A 16996-nucleotide genomic window follows, 5' to 3' on the forward strand; every position below is an offset into this window, starting at 1 on the left:
TGTTTGCAATGCTTGTGGGAAGACTTGCAGATCCCGCTCAGACCTTACTCAGTATGAAAGAATTGGTAGTGCAAAGAAACCTTATGGTGTGTAATGAGTGTGGGAAAGGGATTTTGGTGATATCAGTCCTTATAGAACATCAAAAAATGTATAATGGAGATGGAAGGAGGAGATCCTTGTTTAGCATCTGTAAATTCATAGTGGAGAGAAACTGTACCCATAATAATAAGCCTTCATTTAGAGGCTAAGTCTTAACTATCATCAAATGATTCATAGAGGCAGGATCTTCTATGTATGTAAAAAATGTGAATCTGCTTTCAGTAGGATTTAGTCTTATTTGACATCAGTGGGTCCATAGTGGAAAAGAATCTTTCAGATGCAGTGAATGTGGAAAGGCCTTCCATTTGAAGTATAATCTTACTCAGCATTAGACAGTACAGGCATCTTACTAATGTAATGCTATGGAAAGGTCTTTGTGAGAAAATCAGATTGTAGTAAAAATGAAAATAAAGATTCATAATAAAAGTTGATTAAAATACATTTTTCCCATATAATTATACACCTACCATGTGCCAAGCAGTATAAGAACTTTATGTAGTCTGTTTAATCATTTAACTGTTGCAACAATCATGTAATATAGGAACTCTCATCCTTGTTTTACATGTGAAGAAACTAATGAAATGAGATGGAAGAATTTTCCCAAGGTCACATAGCTATCACTGGAAGAGCCAGGATTTGAATGCTACATCATTTAATTGTTATGGTTTTATAATGACAATGTGTAAATATTCAGAGATGTGTTAGCCTTTATTTGTCACTAAGAAATGCATTCCAGAAATTGGAATTCACTCATCAGTGCAATGAGTTTTGGAAGCCTTAAGTCAGTTTTGGGATCTGGTAGATACTCCCGCTCCACATTAGGCTTCATAAAATGAAGTAAGGGTTATAAAGAGTTAATCCTGTAACTCTCTTTGAATGGGGATTACCTCTGGAAAGACTTCATTAATAGCAAAATTCTGTTCTCAAATGTCCATCCTAACCACTTCTCATGGCTTAGACAATTTGGTGTACTATAGAGAACACAGACTTGGGGATTAGCTTGGACAGCTTCATCATCAGGAAATAAGAGAGAGCAGCAGTCCAATTCTAAAATAGACTGAGTAGAAATGGAAGACAGATGTGCTGGGAGCTTTAGGAACAGAGCCAGGTCATTTTAGGAATTATAAATAGACAAGCCAAAATAAACAGAATCTAGCCCATAAGATGTAGAGAAACTAGATTATATACTATGATTTTCCTCCTTGGATGGGTATAGATACAGGTTGCTTGTCTGTCACCCAGTATTCAGAGGAACTGCTACTTGAAATTGCACAGGAATATTCGTTGTTCTAGCAGTGAAAGATCAGTGTGACTTCCAGAAACCCAAAGTATAAGAAATAATAAATTGATTTTTATACCCTCTCATTCTAAGGAGGCAACATGGTATAGCAGAAAGTATCTGGGTTCTAGAATTGGATATACCTAGATTTATTTCCCAGCTTAACCACCTTCTAGCTATGTGACTTAATTACATTAACAAATCTCTCTGAGCTTCACATTGTTCATTTTTAGGTCAGAATATTAATACCATGCCCAGTTGTGAATATTCAAAGGATTATAAGGGATATAAAGTGTCTAGTATAATGCCTGCCACGTAGTAAACACTTAATGAATGTTTGTTATTATTTTTGTTGCCAGGGCCTCAAGCCTCTATAATACAGAATTCTTCCACCCTTGTGGTTTTACAGCTGTGTTGAGATACTAATCCCTTTAGACCATGGGGCTTCTGCTAACTCATATGGTACCTTTGTGTAAATTGGAAAATGGTACCTCTTTATCAAAATACTTTATTACTACTTGTTAGAAAAATGTCATAATCAATATAAGTATCTATGATGTAATGTGAATGATATTCTACAGAATCACATGATGCACAGTTTGTGCCACCTGCATTTGGTAGGCTAAATAATGGACCTCCAAAAATGCCCTTTTTTTTGAGAGAGAGTGAGAGAGCATGCACAAGTGATGGGGAAGAGGAGGGGCCGAGAGAAAGGGGGAGAGTGAATCCCAAGCAGGCTTCACACCCAGCACATAGCCTGATGCGGGGGCTCGATCTCACGACCCTCAGATCATGACCTGAGCCAAAATCAGGAGTTGGATGCTTAACTGACTGAGTCACCCGGGAGCCCCACAAAATGTTTGCCTCTTAATCCCCAGAACCTGAATGTAAACTTGATATGTTACCTGAAATGGTCGAAGGGACTTTGCAGATATGATTAAGATTTTGAGATGGCAGAGATTATTCTGGACTGTTAGGGTGGACCCAGTGTAGTCACAAGGGTCCTTATAGGAAAGAGATCAGAGTTCTAGATAGATGATGCAATGAGGACAGAAGCAGAGGTCAGAGAGGAAAGAAGATGTTAAGCTGCTGGCTTTCATGATTAAGAACCAAGAAATGTAGGCACTTGCTAAAAACTAGAAAAAGCAAGGAAATGGATTCTCCCTTAGAGCTACCAGAAGGAATGTAGCCTTGCGAACCCATTGTAGATTTGTGACTGCCAGAATTATAAGAAAATAAACTTATACTGCTTTAAGACACTAAGTTTGTGATAGTTTGTTGTGGCAATAAGAAATGAATTCCCTGCACAGGTGGCCCAGTTTGCCTGGAGTCTCCAGGCCAGCTACTTGTGGTCATGAACAGTCTTACACCTCCATGAGCTGTACATAAATCATCATTTTATTTATGCGTTAATGGATTTTGGTATTTGGGAAAAATGCTCCAAAAGATTGTTTTTCCTTTGAGAAAGAGGTTTTTAGTCTCCACTATACTTTTCTAGATACAGAAGGAATGAATAAGATAAATTGATCCATTGTTTCTCTAAGTATGATAGGCCTGTTACCTGGTTTCTCAGGTGTAGTACTTGTTATCAGATTTTTGATCCTCAGAGATGAATATTTTCTGAATGAATTGATAAAGCTGGAGTATAAATCAGAACAACAGTATATGGGGTTTTGTCTGCTTTGATGACAAGATGTCTCTTCAGTGGGTGATGTTGGATGCACATGGACAGAACTTACCTCTCAACACCCAATTTTTGCTACAACATTCCTTTGTTATATGTGCCATTGCTGTAGTCATACTGTTGCAAAAATTGTTTAGGAGATACTCTGCCTAATCCCATATTAATTTGCTTACACCAACTCTGATAATTATTGAGGCACATCATTGTGGTGCCCTGCACTCCAAGAAGAGAATTGTATATCTCATGCCAATTCCAACTGATTGAAGTAGATTTTCATGGTATGCTGTCTTGAGAATGACTCTGAGGTCCAGGGGACTATATTGGGGTTGATTACTGATGTCTGCCATGGATGTGAGATTGGTGTCAGACTGGCCTCATATATTACATCCTCATGATGACTCTTACTTATTCAGAAACATTTGTTAAGCATCTTCTCTGTGCCAAGCACTGTGATAGATGCTTTGAGTAGAGATGTTAATACTATGCTTCTGCTCCCAGAGGAGCTGATATTAGTAGAAGAGACAGGTAAGCAAATATACACAGCAGAATATTACACATGTTTGATAAAAAATACATATAGAATACATTAGAGACATAAAGGAGGAAATAGTTAATTCCAGTGGGTGGGAGAGGGTTCCAGAAAGAAATTAGTGTTTAAGTATTGAAAGGTATGTAGATGCTATCAGTGTTAACTGCTGGGGCTGAGGAATAGAAGAGAGTTAGTCCAAGCAGTGGTGGTATGAGCAGAGATTTATATGAAATATCTCTGTTTATAGTATGTTTACGGTCCCTTTAAGAAGCTAAGTGTAGTTGGAACATAGAGAATGAGAGAGGATGTAATGAAAAGGAGACAGTGGTTAGATCAGGGAGAACCTTGAATGCTATACTAAGAACAGTGGAGAGATATTTGGAAATTTTAATCAATAGATTAACAGAATCATATTTGTGTTTTAGAACTATCCAGTGGATGAGAATAAAATGGGTAAACTGGAAAAGATAGAACTGGGTATAGGAAGACTAATTCAGAGGCTATTACAGAAGAGAAGAGATGTTGAAGCCTGAGTTAAAGCAACGGGAATGAAATGAGAATACAAATGTGAGAAACTATGATCACTGGGATCCCTGGGTGGCTCAGTGGATGAGTCTGCCTTCAGCTCAGGGCATGGTCCTGGGATCGAGTCCCGCATCAGGTTCCCCACGGGGAGCATACTTCTCCCTCTGCCTATGTCTCTGCCTCTCTTTCTGTGTCGCTCATGAATAAATAAATAAAATCTTAAAAAAAAAAAACTCAGTCACTGACTGGATATGGGAGCAGGGCAATGGAGAAGAAGGAATCTAGGATGATCTTCCATTTTCTTTCTGCCTTAGGTGGTTGAGAAGACGTAAAAGCCATACTATGAGGGCTGCCTGGGTGGCTGAATTGATTAAGCATCTGCCTTTGGCTCAGGTCCATGATTGAGGTCCTGGGATTGAGCCCCACATCTGGCTCCCTGCTCTCAGCTTCTCCCTTCCTCTCTGCCCCCCTCCCCTTGCTTGTGTGCACATGCTCTCTCTTGCTCAAATAAGTAAAATCTTTTTTTAAAAAAAAAGTGCCATTCCATGAGCTGGAGAATTTAGAACGAGGAACAGATTTGAGGTGGGGGGCTAGAAATGATGCGTTTCAATTTTGAGCATGCAAAATCTCAGGTACCTTCAGAGTGTCCAAGAGGAATTATCCAGTAGGCAGGCAGGAATTTATTCTGCTGCCATGAAGTAAGATTATGGATAGATTTGGAAGTCATCAAGGATAGAGGTGGTGGTTTTAAGGTATGAATGAGATTTCTCCAGGGGAGTGTGTGGAGTGAGGGAGAGAAAGGCAAGGCCGGAGAGCATAGCAGAATCCCAGAAATACAGGCTTTGTAATGGAGGGAGGGCAAAGCAAGCTGAAAAAGAGCTGCAGGGAAGGCAGGAGGGGAACCAGAGGAACTTGTGCATTCAAGTTGTGCCCTCTTGTGGTGGTCTGAGTTTCTTTCCCAGAATAAATCTCTTTCCTGTCTTCAGTCTCCCGTCTCTCCTGTCCCTAACTAATTTGGACCTATAATTCTCAGTCCCACTCTTCATGTAAGACTGGGACTACTGGGTCCTTTGGCAGTTACTTCTCAAATGTAAAACTCCTCTTTTCACAATTTAAGAGCGATTTGGAACATCCTCTCCCCTCAAAGAGTTGTAAAAGAATTAAGAAGCAAACATTGGAGGCCCTTCAGTTTCTCTCTTTATATCTTCCCCACCTCTTTTGATCTGTACTGTTGGCCACATTAATTTCAGTAAATCCCATTTCTCATCACATCCCTTTCCTTTATAATTAAATGGCTCCCTTTACAACAAAAATATATTTTCGTTTTTATTATATGTATAATAGTATAATATATATTCTGTATTAATGTAAGACCTATATATGACTTAAAAACCAAATAGTAACAAAAATAGTAGTGTTTACCTTCATCTTTTCCCACTCACCAGGCTTAAATACCCGAAGTAGCCAGCTTTAAAATATATTGGCTATTTGTTTTGGTTTTTATCTCAGTTAATGCTAAACAATATGGCTATACCAGCATAGCTTGGAGGTGCTGCAGGTTCAGTTCCAGACATAGAATAAAATGAGTCAAATATTTATGGTTTCTCAATGCATGTAAAAGTTATGTTTATACTATACTGTAGTCCATTAGGTATTCAATAACATTAGGTCTACAAAAACAATTTACAGACCTTAATTGGAAAATACTTTATGGCTAAAAAATGCTGACCATCATATCATCTCAGCTTTTGGCGAGTTGTAATCAGTGATCACAGATCACCATAGTAAATATAATAATACTAAAAAAAAAACTTGAAATCTTGCAAGAATTACCAAAATGTTGCACAGAGACACAAAGTGAGCAAATCCTGTTGGAAAATTGGTACCAATTGACTTGCTTGATGCAGAGTTGCTACAAATCTTCAGTTTGTAAAAAAAAAAAAAAAAAAAATGCAACTATCCATGAAGCTCAATAAAGTGAAGTGCAATTAAAATATGCCTCCTATATAATGGGATGAGTACTGGGTGTTCTATGTTAGCAAATTGAACACCAATAAAAAATAAAAAAAAATTTATAAATAAATAAATAAAAATAAATAAATAAATAAAATTTATAAAAAATGCCTATAATATTTCTTGCATTATTTCAGATATTAACTGTTGATTGCCTGTTATAGTAGACGAAGATTAAACTCTTTTTCTCTTCCACTTTTCTTCTCCATCTCTTTAACATCGTTGTAGCATATATTTTGGTTAATGATAATGTTTATGTCATGGTTGTGCAAACACTGTACACTAAAGATACAAGTGATTAATTGTGATTACATTTCTCTTGTATACATTTTTGTCATTTCTAGAGTTAATAATTGCTTTTCATCTTCATATTTTTAATATATTCCTATCTTTTCCATCAGAACAGCTTTCTGTTCTGCTTCAGTCTGGACTATTTCCATTCCTGATTCCTGGAAGCTTTTAGAATTTCCATTTTCTAACTGATATTTAGAAATTTCATGATCATATGTGGATATTGCATCTATTGTGCTGGACACTTGGTAGACCCCTTCAGTTTGTATGTTCTTGTACTTAGGCTCTAGAAATTTTTATTATTTATTTTTATAATTTGTGAGCTCCATAAAGACAGTGATTTTTATTTGTCTTATTTCTGCATCCCCAGTGCCTGAATAATAATAATAATTACTGATATATGATAGGCACTTATTTGTTGAACGAATTGCTATTTACATTTAAAATAATATAAATAAAGTGATGCCAGTAAACCCACTAGCCAGGACAAGTAATAGAACATTAGTAGTACCTTAGTGTCCACCCTCCCCACGTGTCCTTTTCTGGTCTCCGTCCTGTCTACTTCCACCTCAGTCCTGTCTACTTCCATAGCAGTAGTCTGGCTATGTATTAATAATCACCTTGGTCTTTTCCTTCTTTTTTTTAAGATTTTATTTATTTATTCATGAGAATACAGAGAGAGGAGAGAGAGAGAGAGGCAGAGACACAGGCAGAGGCAGAAGCAGGCTCCATGCAGGGAGCCCGATGGGGGACTTGATCTCGGTCTCCAGGATCGCGCCCTGGGCCAAAGGCGGCGCTAAACCGCTGAGCCACCCGGGGTGCCCTCACCTTGGTCTTCTTACAGTTTTATCACCTATATGTATTACTAGGTGATACTATATACAGCATATTATTTAGTTTTAAAAAAATTGAAAAGCAAGTGGAAATCTAGTTGAATGAGGAATGGGTACTATTGCCCTTGTTAAGGTCTTCCAGGAAAACAGGTTCTGGGTCAGACTGACTTCACCTTCCCTGAGAATTTAATAAAGCCATTTCTGGGAAAATTAGTGAATGATATCATGAAGTTTGGTGTTACTGATGAGAATCCTGTGTGTGTGTAGTGTACTTTTTCCAATTTAGGCAATTTTTCCTTTCTATCTATAAACTTATAGGATGTTTTCTTTATTTTTTGAGTTCAGGAATTTGATTAGGGTATGCCTAAAGTGTGTCTTAGAATGTAAGCTCCATGAAAGCAGGGATTTTTTTTTTGTCTCTTTTGCTCACTGATATATCTCAAGTGCCTAGAAGAGTGCCAGACACATAATAGATCCTTATTAAATGTATTGATAAGATGACTGTATGAAGTATAAATTAATAAATGGATGGGTGAATGGATAAATAAATCAATCTTGTCTGGAACTCTGAGGGCCCTTTCTATAGCTAAGAGAAATTTTCTTCTGTCATTTATTTAATATGGCCTTTCTTCTCCATGTCTCTTTTCTCCTTTATATCTACCCACCCATAGTCACATGGTAGGTCCCTAAGTATCTTGTCCCTCATTGACTCTATTACTTTATAATAATAGTAATTCTTATTATTTCAGTGCTTTGATATAAATCTTGCATTTCATTTTCTAGTCCAGTAACTCAGAGCTCATTAGTGACCCATCATTTTTCATTTTATTATTTAATTGGAACGTTTTAAAGCTTTGAGCTTCCAGAAAATTTTTGATATGTGTGTGCTGTACTTGACTTTTCTTAGGTGTTATTATTACTTTTTAGTCAGGTTTTCACATATCTTATCCAACAGTTTTTATTTCATTTTGTTGAGACATACTTTTGTTTATATGTTTGTTTTTATGAATGATTACTTTTTAAGCCCTGATGTAAATAGGAAAAGGTGTATTTGGGTCAGTACCTCTAGAACATCAACTATGTGTGAGTATGAAAAGTGTTCCTTTGCAAAAGAGGTCACATATGAATTCTAATCCTTACACTGCTGTATTTCTAGAGAACAGTTGGCATTTCTTCACAACACTGATTGTCCCAGGGTAGAATTGAAATTTCCAATATTTGGGCCTAGTAACCTTGGACACAAATTGTACTCTGAAATGGTGTTCTTTCATGGACAGCAGACAAACACAGTATTTAAATTTGTATGCAAAGGTTCAAAAACTAGCATGAAGCTAACTAGCAAAAAGAATGAAAACTAAAATGACTGTTAGATCTAAATTTTCAGAGAATTTGTTGTTAACAAGCACATCCTATGAGACTAAATTCTAGTTTTGTGTTAAAAGGTTTCTTACTCTTTAAGAAATGATTCTTATTGATCTTTTTTTTTTTTTAAAAAGATTTTATTTATTTATTTGAGAGACGGTGAGCAAAAACACAGAGGGAGAGGGAGAAGCAGACTCCCTCTGAGCAGAGAGCCTGATGCCAAGGCTCAATCCCAAGACCCCGAGATCATGACCTGAGCCAAAGGCAGGCGCTCAACCCATTGAGCCACCCAGGTGCCCCATGTTTGTTTTTTTTTTAAGGATTTATTTATTTTGAGAAGAGAACAAGGCTTCCATACATCTGGATGAATGGCTAAGCCCCTTTCTGATACTACATATAAGGTTTGCCACCCCATCCCATGACAGAGCTCTTTTGGTTTTGCCCTCCTAGGACTTAACAGTATGGCCAGGGAAGATAGATCTGGTTGGTGCCTGCTCCCCACCATTCTGATTAAGTAGTACCTACTGTACAATGGTAACTCTGCTCCTTCAGATTTTGGACTCCCCAAGCCAGAGGAACTGAGAGTCTAGGGATGGTGGACATTCACTTTTCTTGTTTAGACCTAATCTTAGTTGTTGCCAAATGTTTGTCTTAAGTGCTAATCAAAAACAGACTTCACTTAGAGACTTCTCTGTGTTAAAACATGGATAAAGCCAATAAAGAATTTCCATGATTTCAGTGGTGTGGGAATTGTAAGCGACCAACCAATAAATAACACTTGTCTTCCCTGCCTAGGTTCAGAACCAAGGAATCAGAAAGATGGAGATCAAAATATCTTCATCACTAATAAGGATGGTTGGAGAAGGTGGTTTTGGTGTGAACTTCCTAATGCTGGGCCCCAGAATTAGGCAGACGTATCTAGGCAGTTACACACAATGCTGAAAGCCAAGAGACTCCAGGCCAAAAGTTGGCCCCTATTACATGGCAAGGAGATAGTCAAAATAGTTGAGGTTTATTTAATAAGAAAGAAGGGATGCTAGGTAGGATATAGCCAGGAAAGTGGTTGCAGATATGAGAGAGAGGGTATAATTAAAAGATCAAAATCCCAGAGGTAACAGATATAGGTAGGATTCAGCGTACAGGGGTACTATAAGACTGGCATAGTTCAAGATGCTGGAGATACCAGGGCAAACAAAAATAAACATGTTTTCTCTGCCCTCATGGAGCTACTGTCTTCTAATTTAAGACAGACGATCACAGACCCAAATATTTGTGAGATTGACATTGTAATAAGTGTTATAAAGGGAGTTTGACCTACTCTGGAAGGCCAATGAAGGAGGAAGTGACAATTGAACTGAGACCAGAAGGTAGGTCCAGAATTTATTTCTTTATATATATATTATTTTATTGGAGTTCGATTTGCCAACATGTAACACCCAGTGCTCATCCTGTCAAGTGCCCCCCTCAGTGCCTGTCACCCAGTCACCCCATCCCCCCTTCCACTTCCCCTTCCACTACCCCTTCCACTACCCCTTGTTCATTTCCCAGAGTTAGAAGTCTCTCATGTAGATTCAGAATTGATTGGTTGAAGGATGGATGGATGGTTGGGATGGGGGAAGAGTATTCCCAGAAGAGGAAATGTCATAAACAAAAGGCACTTAATGTGCTGTTTATTTTTGTATTTTAATTTTATTTCATTTAGAATATTTGCTGTTATGTCTTAAGTTCACTAATTTATTTACTAGTTAATTCCATCCAGTAAATTCATTTCAAATATTATGATTTTTATTACTAGACATGATTTGTACCTTACTAATAATGTCTCATTTCTCTACTTAATATGACAATTCTTCTAGGTTTTTGCACATAAGGAACACAGTTATAGTAACTTTTTTTAGGGAGAGCGACAGAGAGCACTTGTAGGGAGTAAAGGGAGGGGCAGGGGGAGAGAAAGATTAATTTAAGCAGGCCAGTGTGGTAGAGCCTGAGGCAAGGCTCAGTCTCATCACCCTGAGATTATGACCTGAACTGCTGAAATCAAGAGTGAATGCTTAACTGACTGAGCCATCCAGGCACCCCAGTTATAGTAACTTTTTTTTTCTTTTTTTAGATATAGTAACTTTTTAAATGAGCTTGTCTGCTAAATATAACACATATGAAAGTTGTGGGTCAGTTTGGATTGATCGATTTTTATCCCCTCACATTTTTCTGCTGCCTTGCATGCCTGGTTATTACTATTATTATCATCTTTGAATGCCAGGCATTACGAACTTTACCTTTTGAACTTTACATTTTGGTGAAATTTTGGTAAATTTTTTGCCTTTTGGTGCTAGATATCTTTGTATTATTATACATCTTCTTGACGCTTATTATGAGATGTAGTTATTTGGAAGCAATTAAATCTTTTTTGAGTTTTGCTTTTAAGATTTTAGGCAGGACCACAGCAATGTTTTCCATAAAGCTAATTATCCCAGACTACTGAGGCAAGTCCCATCTGAAAATAGCCCATGCCTCATGAATTTAAGAGTTTTTTGCTGTGGATGGTAGGAACAGGCGGGAAGAGGCATGATCCCCCAGACCTGTTTGAGCTTTTGACACTTGTTCCCTCTAATCTTTTCAAGTGGTTCTTTCTCCAGCTTTGGGTAATTTACTTTTATGCATTAACTGATCAGTATTCTGCCAAATACTTTATGGCATCTTTCAAAATTTTTCAGAATTCTGCTTAAGTGCAGTTCTCTGCTTTTTGGTATTCTGTTCTCCGACCTCTAGCTGCTTTGGTCTTTCTGATATCATCTGTCACCTCAACGAAGGAAAACCTCTGGGCTCTGACTGCATTCTCCTTCATTGCACTATGAGCTGGAAACATCCAAATTGTTAAAGCTCACCTCATTCCCCTGTCCCCTCCCAATCTCTCAGGGATCACGGTTTTTTACTGCCTAGTGTCTAATGTCTTAGAAACAATGATTTCATGTGTTTGTCCTTTTTTGTAGTGTTTTTCTTTTTTCAGATTGGAGAGTAAATCCAGTCCCTGGCTTGCCTCTTAGGAAGCTATATAGTGGAGACTTGTTAGATAATCCTTTCCTTTTTAGTTTTCCTTTTTTCTCTTCCTTTTTTCTCCTTCTCCTCTCTTCTCCTTTGAGCTTGTTGGTTTCCTTAGTACTGCCAAGTATCAGATAATAAGTGACAGTTGTACTTCTAAAATTTTTGTTATCAGGATGAGAAGGAAGAGTCTGAACAAAACGAGAAACATATTCAACGTCAGGGGTTTGAAGATTTTTGGATCACAGGGGACATGACCACATATTCCAAGGGTAAATCTTTATACTTGAGTATAAAGTTAAAGAGACAGATTAACATCCCTTCAAAGGATAGATGTTTAAGGCTTGGGATAGATACAGGATTGGCTCCCAACCAGGGAGCTTCCAAGACTATAGTAAATGTTGGGATAATCGTGCTCTAATCTCAGACACTGTCCTACATGAGGATGAACCCATACATAGGATAGGCAGCCTATGGTGTGGGTTACAGGATCTTAACTTTACCCAATTTCAGAGATTACAGGTCACCAAGAAGGTTATGATGGTGAGAAAACACATCTAAAGAGCATTAAAGAGCCTTTAGCCAGGCTTCTGATTTTGTTAACATCAGAAAATTCATCAGTAGAGATAAACCCTATAAATGTAATGATCATGGATCTTTCAGCCAGAGTTCAAATGTTAATTTGGTATAGTTGAATACATAGTGAAGAGAAGCCATAGGAATGCAGTCGATGTTGAAAAGCCTTTAGGAGTGAGTCAAACTTGAGTAACCATCAGACATTTCAATCTGGAGAGAAACTATTAAATATCCAAAATGTGTTAAAATACTTCCCTCTATTCTTATCCTATGCAGGCTTCCCCAAACTCTATTATAAGTGATTCTTTGGATCCCTCCTCTCATGGCCTTGACAAAGGAGGGAGACCACTCCTCATAAGACAAGGACTTATAACACTGTGAATTCTTCTCTCATTTTTCCTGGTCTCTAAGTACATTTGGTCAGAGAAGGGATAAAATATGTATCAGTAGGATGACTAGTCTGCTATTCTGACTAAGTCTTGTAAGAATGTGTTGTTCAGAACACCTTGGTGGCTCCCTTTAGGATAGGGAGATACTTGGTGTCTTTTTTTTTTTTTATTTATGATAGTCACAGAGAGAGAGAGAGAGGCAGAGACACAGGCGGAGGGAGAAGCAGGCTCCATTCACCGGGAGCCTGATGTGGGATTCGATCCCGGGTCTCCAGGATCGCGCCCTGGGCCAAAGGCAGGCGCCAAACCGCTGCGCCACCCAGGGATCCCTCTTTTTTTTTTTTAAAGCTATGTGGCTTTAACTAAAATTTTGAGGCAATATTAAAAGTCGCATTCAGTATTCTGCTAAATTTGTATTGTGTTTTCTTCATGCTGTAAAAGAAGTTTCTGTCATTGTTTAAACATCAGAATAATTTAGATTTTTTTGATTTCCGGCTAAGAACAAAATCTTCATAGGTAAATTACTGAGAAAGCATAGATTATTTTAGGCATAAGTATGCATTTCTGAATTACTTTCCATAAAAATGAATATTTACTTGGGTTTTGAATGGGTAGGGACACCCCTAGGGGTTTTCTAAAAAATGGAGGAAATGACAGTGGAAAAGAAAGTAATAGTTTGCAGGTTATCCTAGATCAAGAATTCACGAGCAAGATTAAGAGGCAAGCCACAAACCAAAAAAAAATGTATTTGCAATGAATGTGATAGACATAAAGTTAATATCCTTAATGTTTAAAAAAAACTCTCACAGAAGTAGAAATGACTAAAAAACACTGAAAGTGTGTTCCCCTTCATTAATCACAAAATGAATACAATTTAAATCCATTAAATATTTTGTTTAACCAGAATAATATTTTTAAAGCAAATACTTAATATGATCAAGGGTACATGAGAACTCTCCTACATTATTAGTGTTGAAAAAACTTTCTCGAAAGCATTTTGGTATTGAATAACAGCCTTAAAATGGTTCATACCCCCTTGACCTAGTAATTCTATTTCTAATAATATATCATAAGGAAGTAATTGGAGATATGCACAGAGCTTTGTGGGGAAAAATCACCACAATGATAATCTGATGAAAAAAAATAAATGGAAACTACACCTTTGTTAATTAGTTGAGTAGATAAATTTATATAACGGGATATTATATAATTATAAAGAAGTTTGCAAAGGCTTTTTAATATCTTGGAAAATGTTTTATCAGAATAATTGTTATATAACATTATGTTCTAAAAATTTCAGATGCAGTGTATGTATCATTGTGCATGTGGGGGTATATGTGCAATGTTGGAGTTGGTATGGACCATCTTTTCAGTGTTTTTCAGATGATTCTTGTGTCATTAAATGAAATCAGAAAATGCCTTAAGCTCAAGTAAGTGATGACTTAAGTCCAGCTCTATATCCGTTATAGTTGTTAATGCTTCATGATTCTCAAATTAGGTTGTTTATAAGTTTTATATTGATGCTAAACATTGAGGACACCTGTGGAGCTAAATCATATCCCAGGTATCTAAGAACATTCACATTTAGATATACCTGTGAATTTTCCAGTGCAAATGACAGGTCTCCAAGTCATAAGATACCAAAAGCCCATGTGGTACAATTATCTGATGAGATATCAAACAAACACCGTCAAACTGCATAGAGGTTCTACTTGCAGGCTTCCTCCTCTTGTTTCTTCTGATAACCTTCTCCCTATTAATGGAATGTTAATTGCTGTGGTGATGGGAGTGAGGAATCAATTGGAAGGGAATAAGGAATTGTTCAATGTGAAGGAAGATGTAACCTATTTAAGTTTATGCCAAGATCATTTGATATAATCTTGAGAGGTCACTTTGCCTTCTCTTATGGTGCAAATTAGCATCACAAACTCAATAAAAATATCTCAAAATTGTGCAGGTCTAACTGGACTAAGTTTTGTTCATATTTGACTGAAATCCAGTAGTCCTTGAAAACAGGTAATAAATGTGTTTTTTCTCATCATTGTTTCCCCAGGACTTACACAATGCATAGCATTTAGTAGGCATACTTTAAAATTTCTTTTAAAATACTTGCACATATATAAAGGACATTAAATCAAGTTAACTTCTACCCAAAAACACAGAAGAAGGATTTAAGAATTCTGTAGTGCTCATTTTGAGGCAACATAATGTTTTTATTAAATTTTTTAAGTTTTTTAATTCCAGTATAGTTAACATACAGTATAATATTAGTTTCAGGTGTACAATACAGTGATTCAGCAATTTCTAAAGTTTTTTTTATTTATGTATTCATGGGAGACACACAGAGAGGCAGAGACATAGGCAGAGGGAGAAGCAGGCTCCCTATGGGCATCCTAATGTGGTACTTGATCCTAGGACCCTGGGATCACTACCTGAGCCAAAGGCAGATGCTCAACCACTGAGCCACCCAGATGTCCCTGATTCAGCAATTCTATACACAACTCAGTGCTCATCATGATTAAGTGTGCTCTTTAATCCTTGTCACCTATTTCACACACACACACCCACTTCCCCTCTGGTAGCCATCAATTGCTTTCTGTAGTCTGTTTCTTGGTTTCTCTCTCTCTTTCTCTTTTTCCTTTATTTGTTGGTTTTGTTTCTTAAATTGCACATATGAGTGGATTCATATTGTATTGTCTGCCTCTGACTTATTTTGCTTAGCATTATACCCTCTAGCTCCATTCATTCTTTGTTATGGCTTAATATTCCACTGTATATATACATCACATCTTTATCCATTCATCTGTCAGTGGATTGCTTGGGCTGCTTCCATAATTTGGCTATTGTAAATAGTGCTGCAATAAGCATATATCCCTTTGAATTAGTGTTTTTATATTTTTTGGGTAGATACACAGTAGGAAGCACCATAATGTTTTATGTTTGGGTCTCAATGTATAGTACCTATGTAGAAATTTCAAGAAGGACCCATTATTTTGCATGATTATTCTATCATTAACTCCTCTATGATTTTGGTTTTAGTATTTCTTCATGCATATCTGTTAAATTATGATTTGTGTATTATTTATATTATGCAGTGAACTTTTTCATCTAAAATGTTTTGCCTTAAAGTACTATGTTTGATATTAATACATCATTTGTTTATTGTATGCCATAACTTATTCCATTCTTTTATTTTTATCTTTGATATATGTTTATGTTTGAAGTGTTTCTCTTATGTGTTGCATGCAATAATGGAGAAATGTATTGCATAAATTTCCTTTGATTAAAGCACCCCAAATTATCTATAATTGCAGTTTTCTAAAAAAGATTTTATTTATTCATGAGAGACACAGAGAGAGGGACAGAGACATAGGCAGAGGGAGAGGCAGGCTCCCTGCGAGGAACCCAATGCAGGACTCGATCCCGGGACTCTGGGATCACGCCCTGAGTTGAAGGCAGATGCTCAACTGCGGAGCCACCCAGGCTCCCCTATAATTGCAGTTTTGATTTCCTCTTTGAAGGAAAGCTTCATTTGTCCCCTCTCCAATGCTCCTGTTTTTATATAATTACAAGTTTCTGCTATATATTGTTTTCCTTCTACTCCAAGAAAATCTTTTAACATTTCTTGTAGGATAGATCTAATGGTGATGAATTCCTTGTTTTTGTTTGTCTGAGACAGTATTTCTCTTCCACTTTTAAAGGATACTTTGCTAGATATAGAAATGTAGGTCAGTGGGTTTTTTTCTTTAATGTTTTAAATATTTCACTCCACTCTCTTCTTGCATGGTTTCTGATGAGAAGCCTTTAATTCTTACCCATGTTCCATTATAAATAAGAAACTTTTTTCATCTAGCTTCTTTCAAGATTTTCTTTTTTTAAAAAAAAATATTTTATTTATTCATGAGAGACACACAGAGAGAGGCAGAGACATAGGCAGAGGGAGAAGCAGACTCCCTATGGGGAGCCTGATGTGGGACTCGATCCTAGGACCCCAGGATCATGACCTGAGCCAAAGGCAGACGCTCAAGCACTGAGCCGCCCAGATGCCCCTCAAGATTTTTTCTTTGTCTTTGGTCTTCTGCAGTTTGAGTATTAATGTGCCTCAGTGTAAATCTTTTAATATTTACCTGTTTGATGTTCTTTGAGCTTCCTGGATCTGTACTTTGTTGTCTTTGTTAATTCTGGAAAATTCTTAGCCATTATTATTTGCAATATTTCTTCCACTTCATTCTTCTCCCTCTGTATTCCAGTTATGCATATGTTGCATATTTTGAAATTGTCCCACAGTTATTAAATGTTCCTTTTTTAAAAATTATCTTTCCTGTTTACCTTTCAGTTTGGGAAATCTCTCTTAATCTACCTTCCAGCTTTCCTCAG

General features: G+C 37.0%; 1 protein-coding gene across 23 annotated transcripts in view; it reads left to right on the forward strand.

Annotated features, from left to right (window-relative positions):
- Window positions 1–16996, forward strand: part of MAGED1 (MAGE family member D1) — a 61537-nt gene that overhangs the window by 26689 nt on the left and 17852 nt on the right. For 3 of the 23 annotated variants that reach the window (XM_072746377.1, XM_072746386.1, XM_072746392.1), the window contains exons 3-4: window positions 11830–11926; window positions 13920–14049. The exons of 15 other annotated variants lie outside the window; for them this stretch is intronic. In XM_072746377.1, coding sequence (XP_072602478.1) covers window positions 11908–11926; window positions 13920–14049 — 149 coding nt within the window. In that variant the 5' untranslated portion in view covers window positions 11830–11907. Of the gene's footprint in view, window positions 1–10603; window positions 10610–11829; window positions 11927–13919; window positions 14050–16996 lie in introns of those variants that run through there. 5 more of the 23 variants (XM_072746390.1, XM_072746380.1, XM_072746393.1 and 2 more) reach the window with 3 other exon arrangements.

Source organism: Vulpes vulpes, unplaced genomic scaffold, assembly GCF_048418805.1.
Source record: "Vulpes vulpes isolate BD-2025 unplaced genomic scaffold, VulVul3 u000000686, whole genome shotgun sequence".
Taxonomy (NCBI): domain Eukaryota; kingdom Metazoa; phylum Chordata; class Mammalia; order Carnivora; family Canidae; genus Vulpes; species Vulpes vulpes.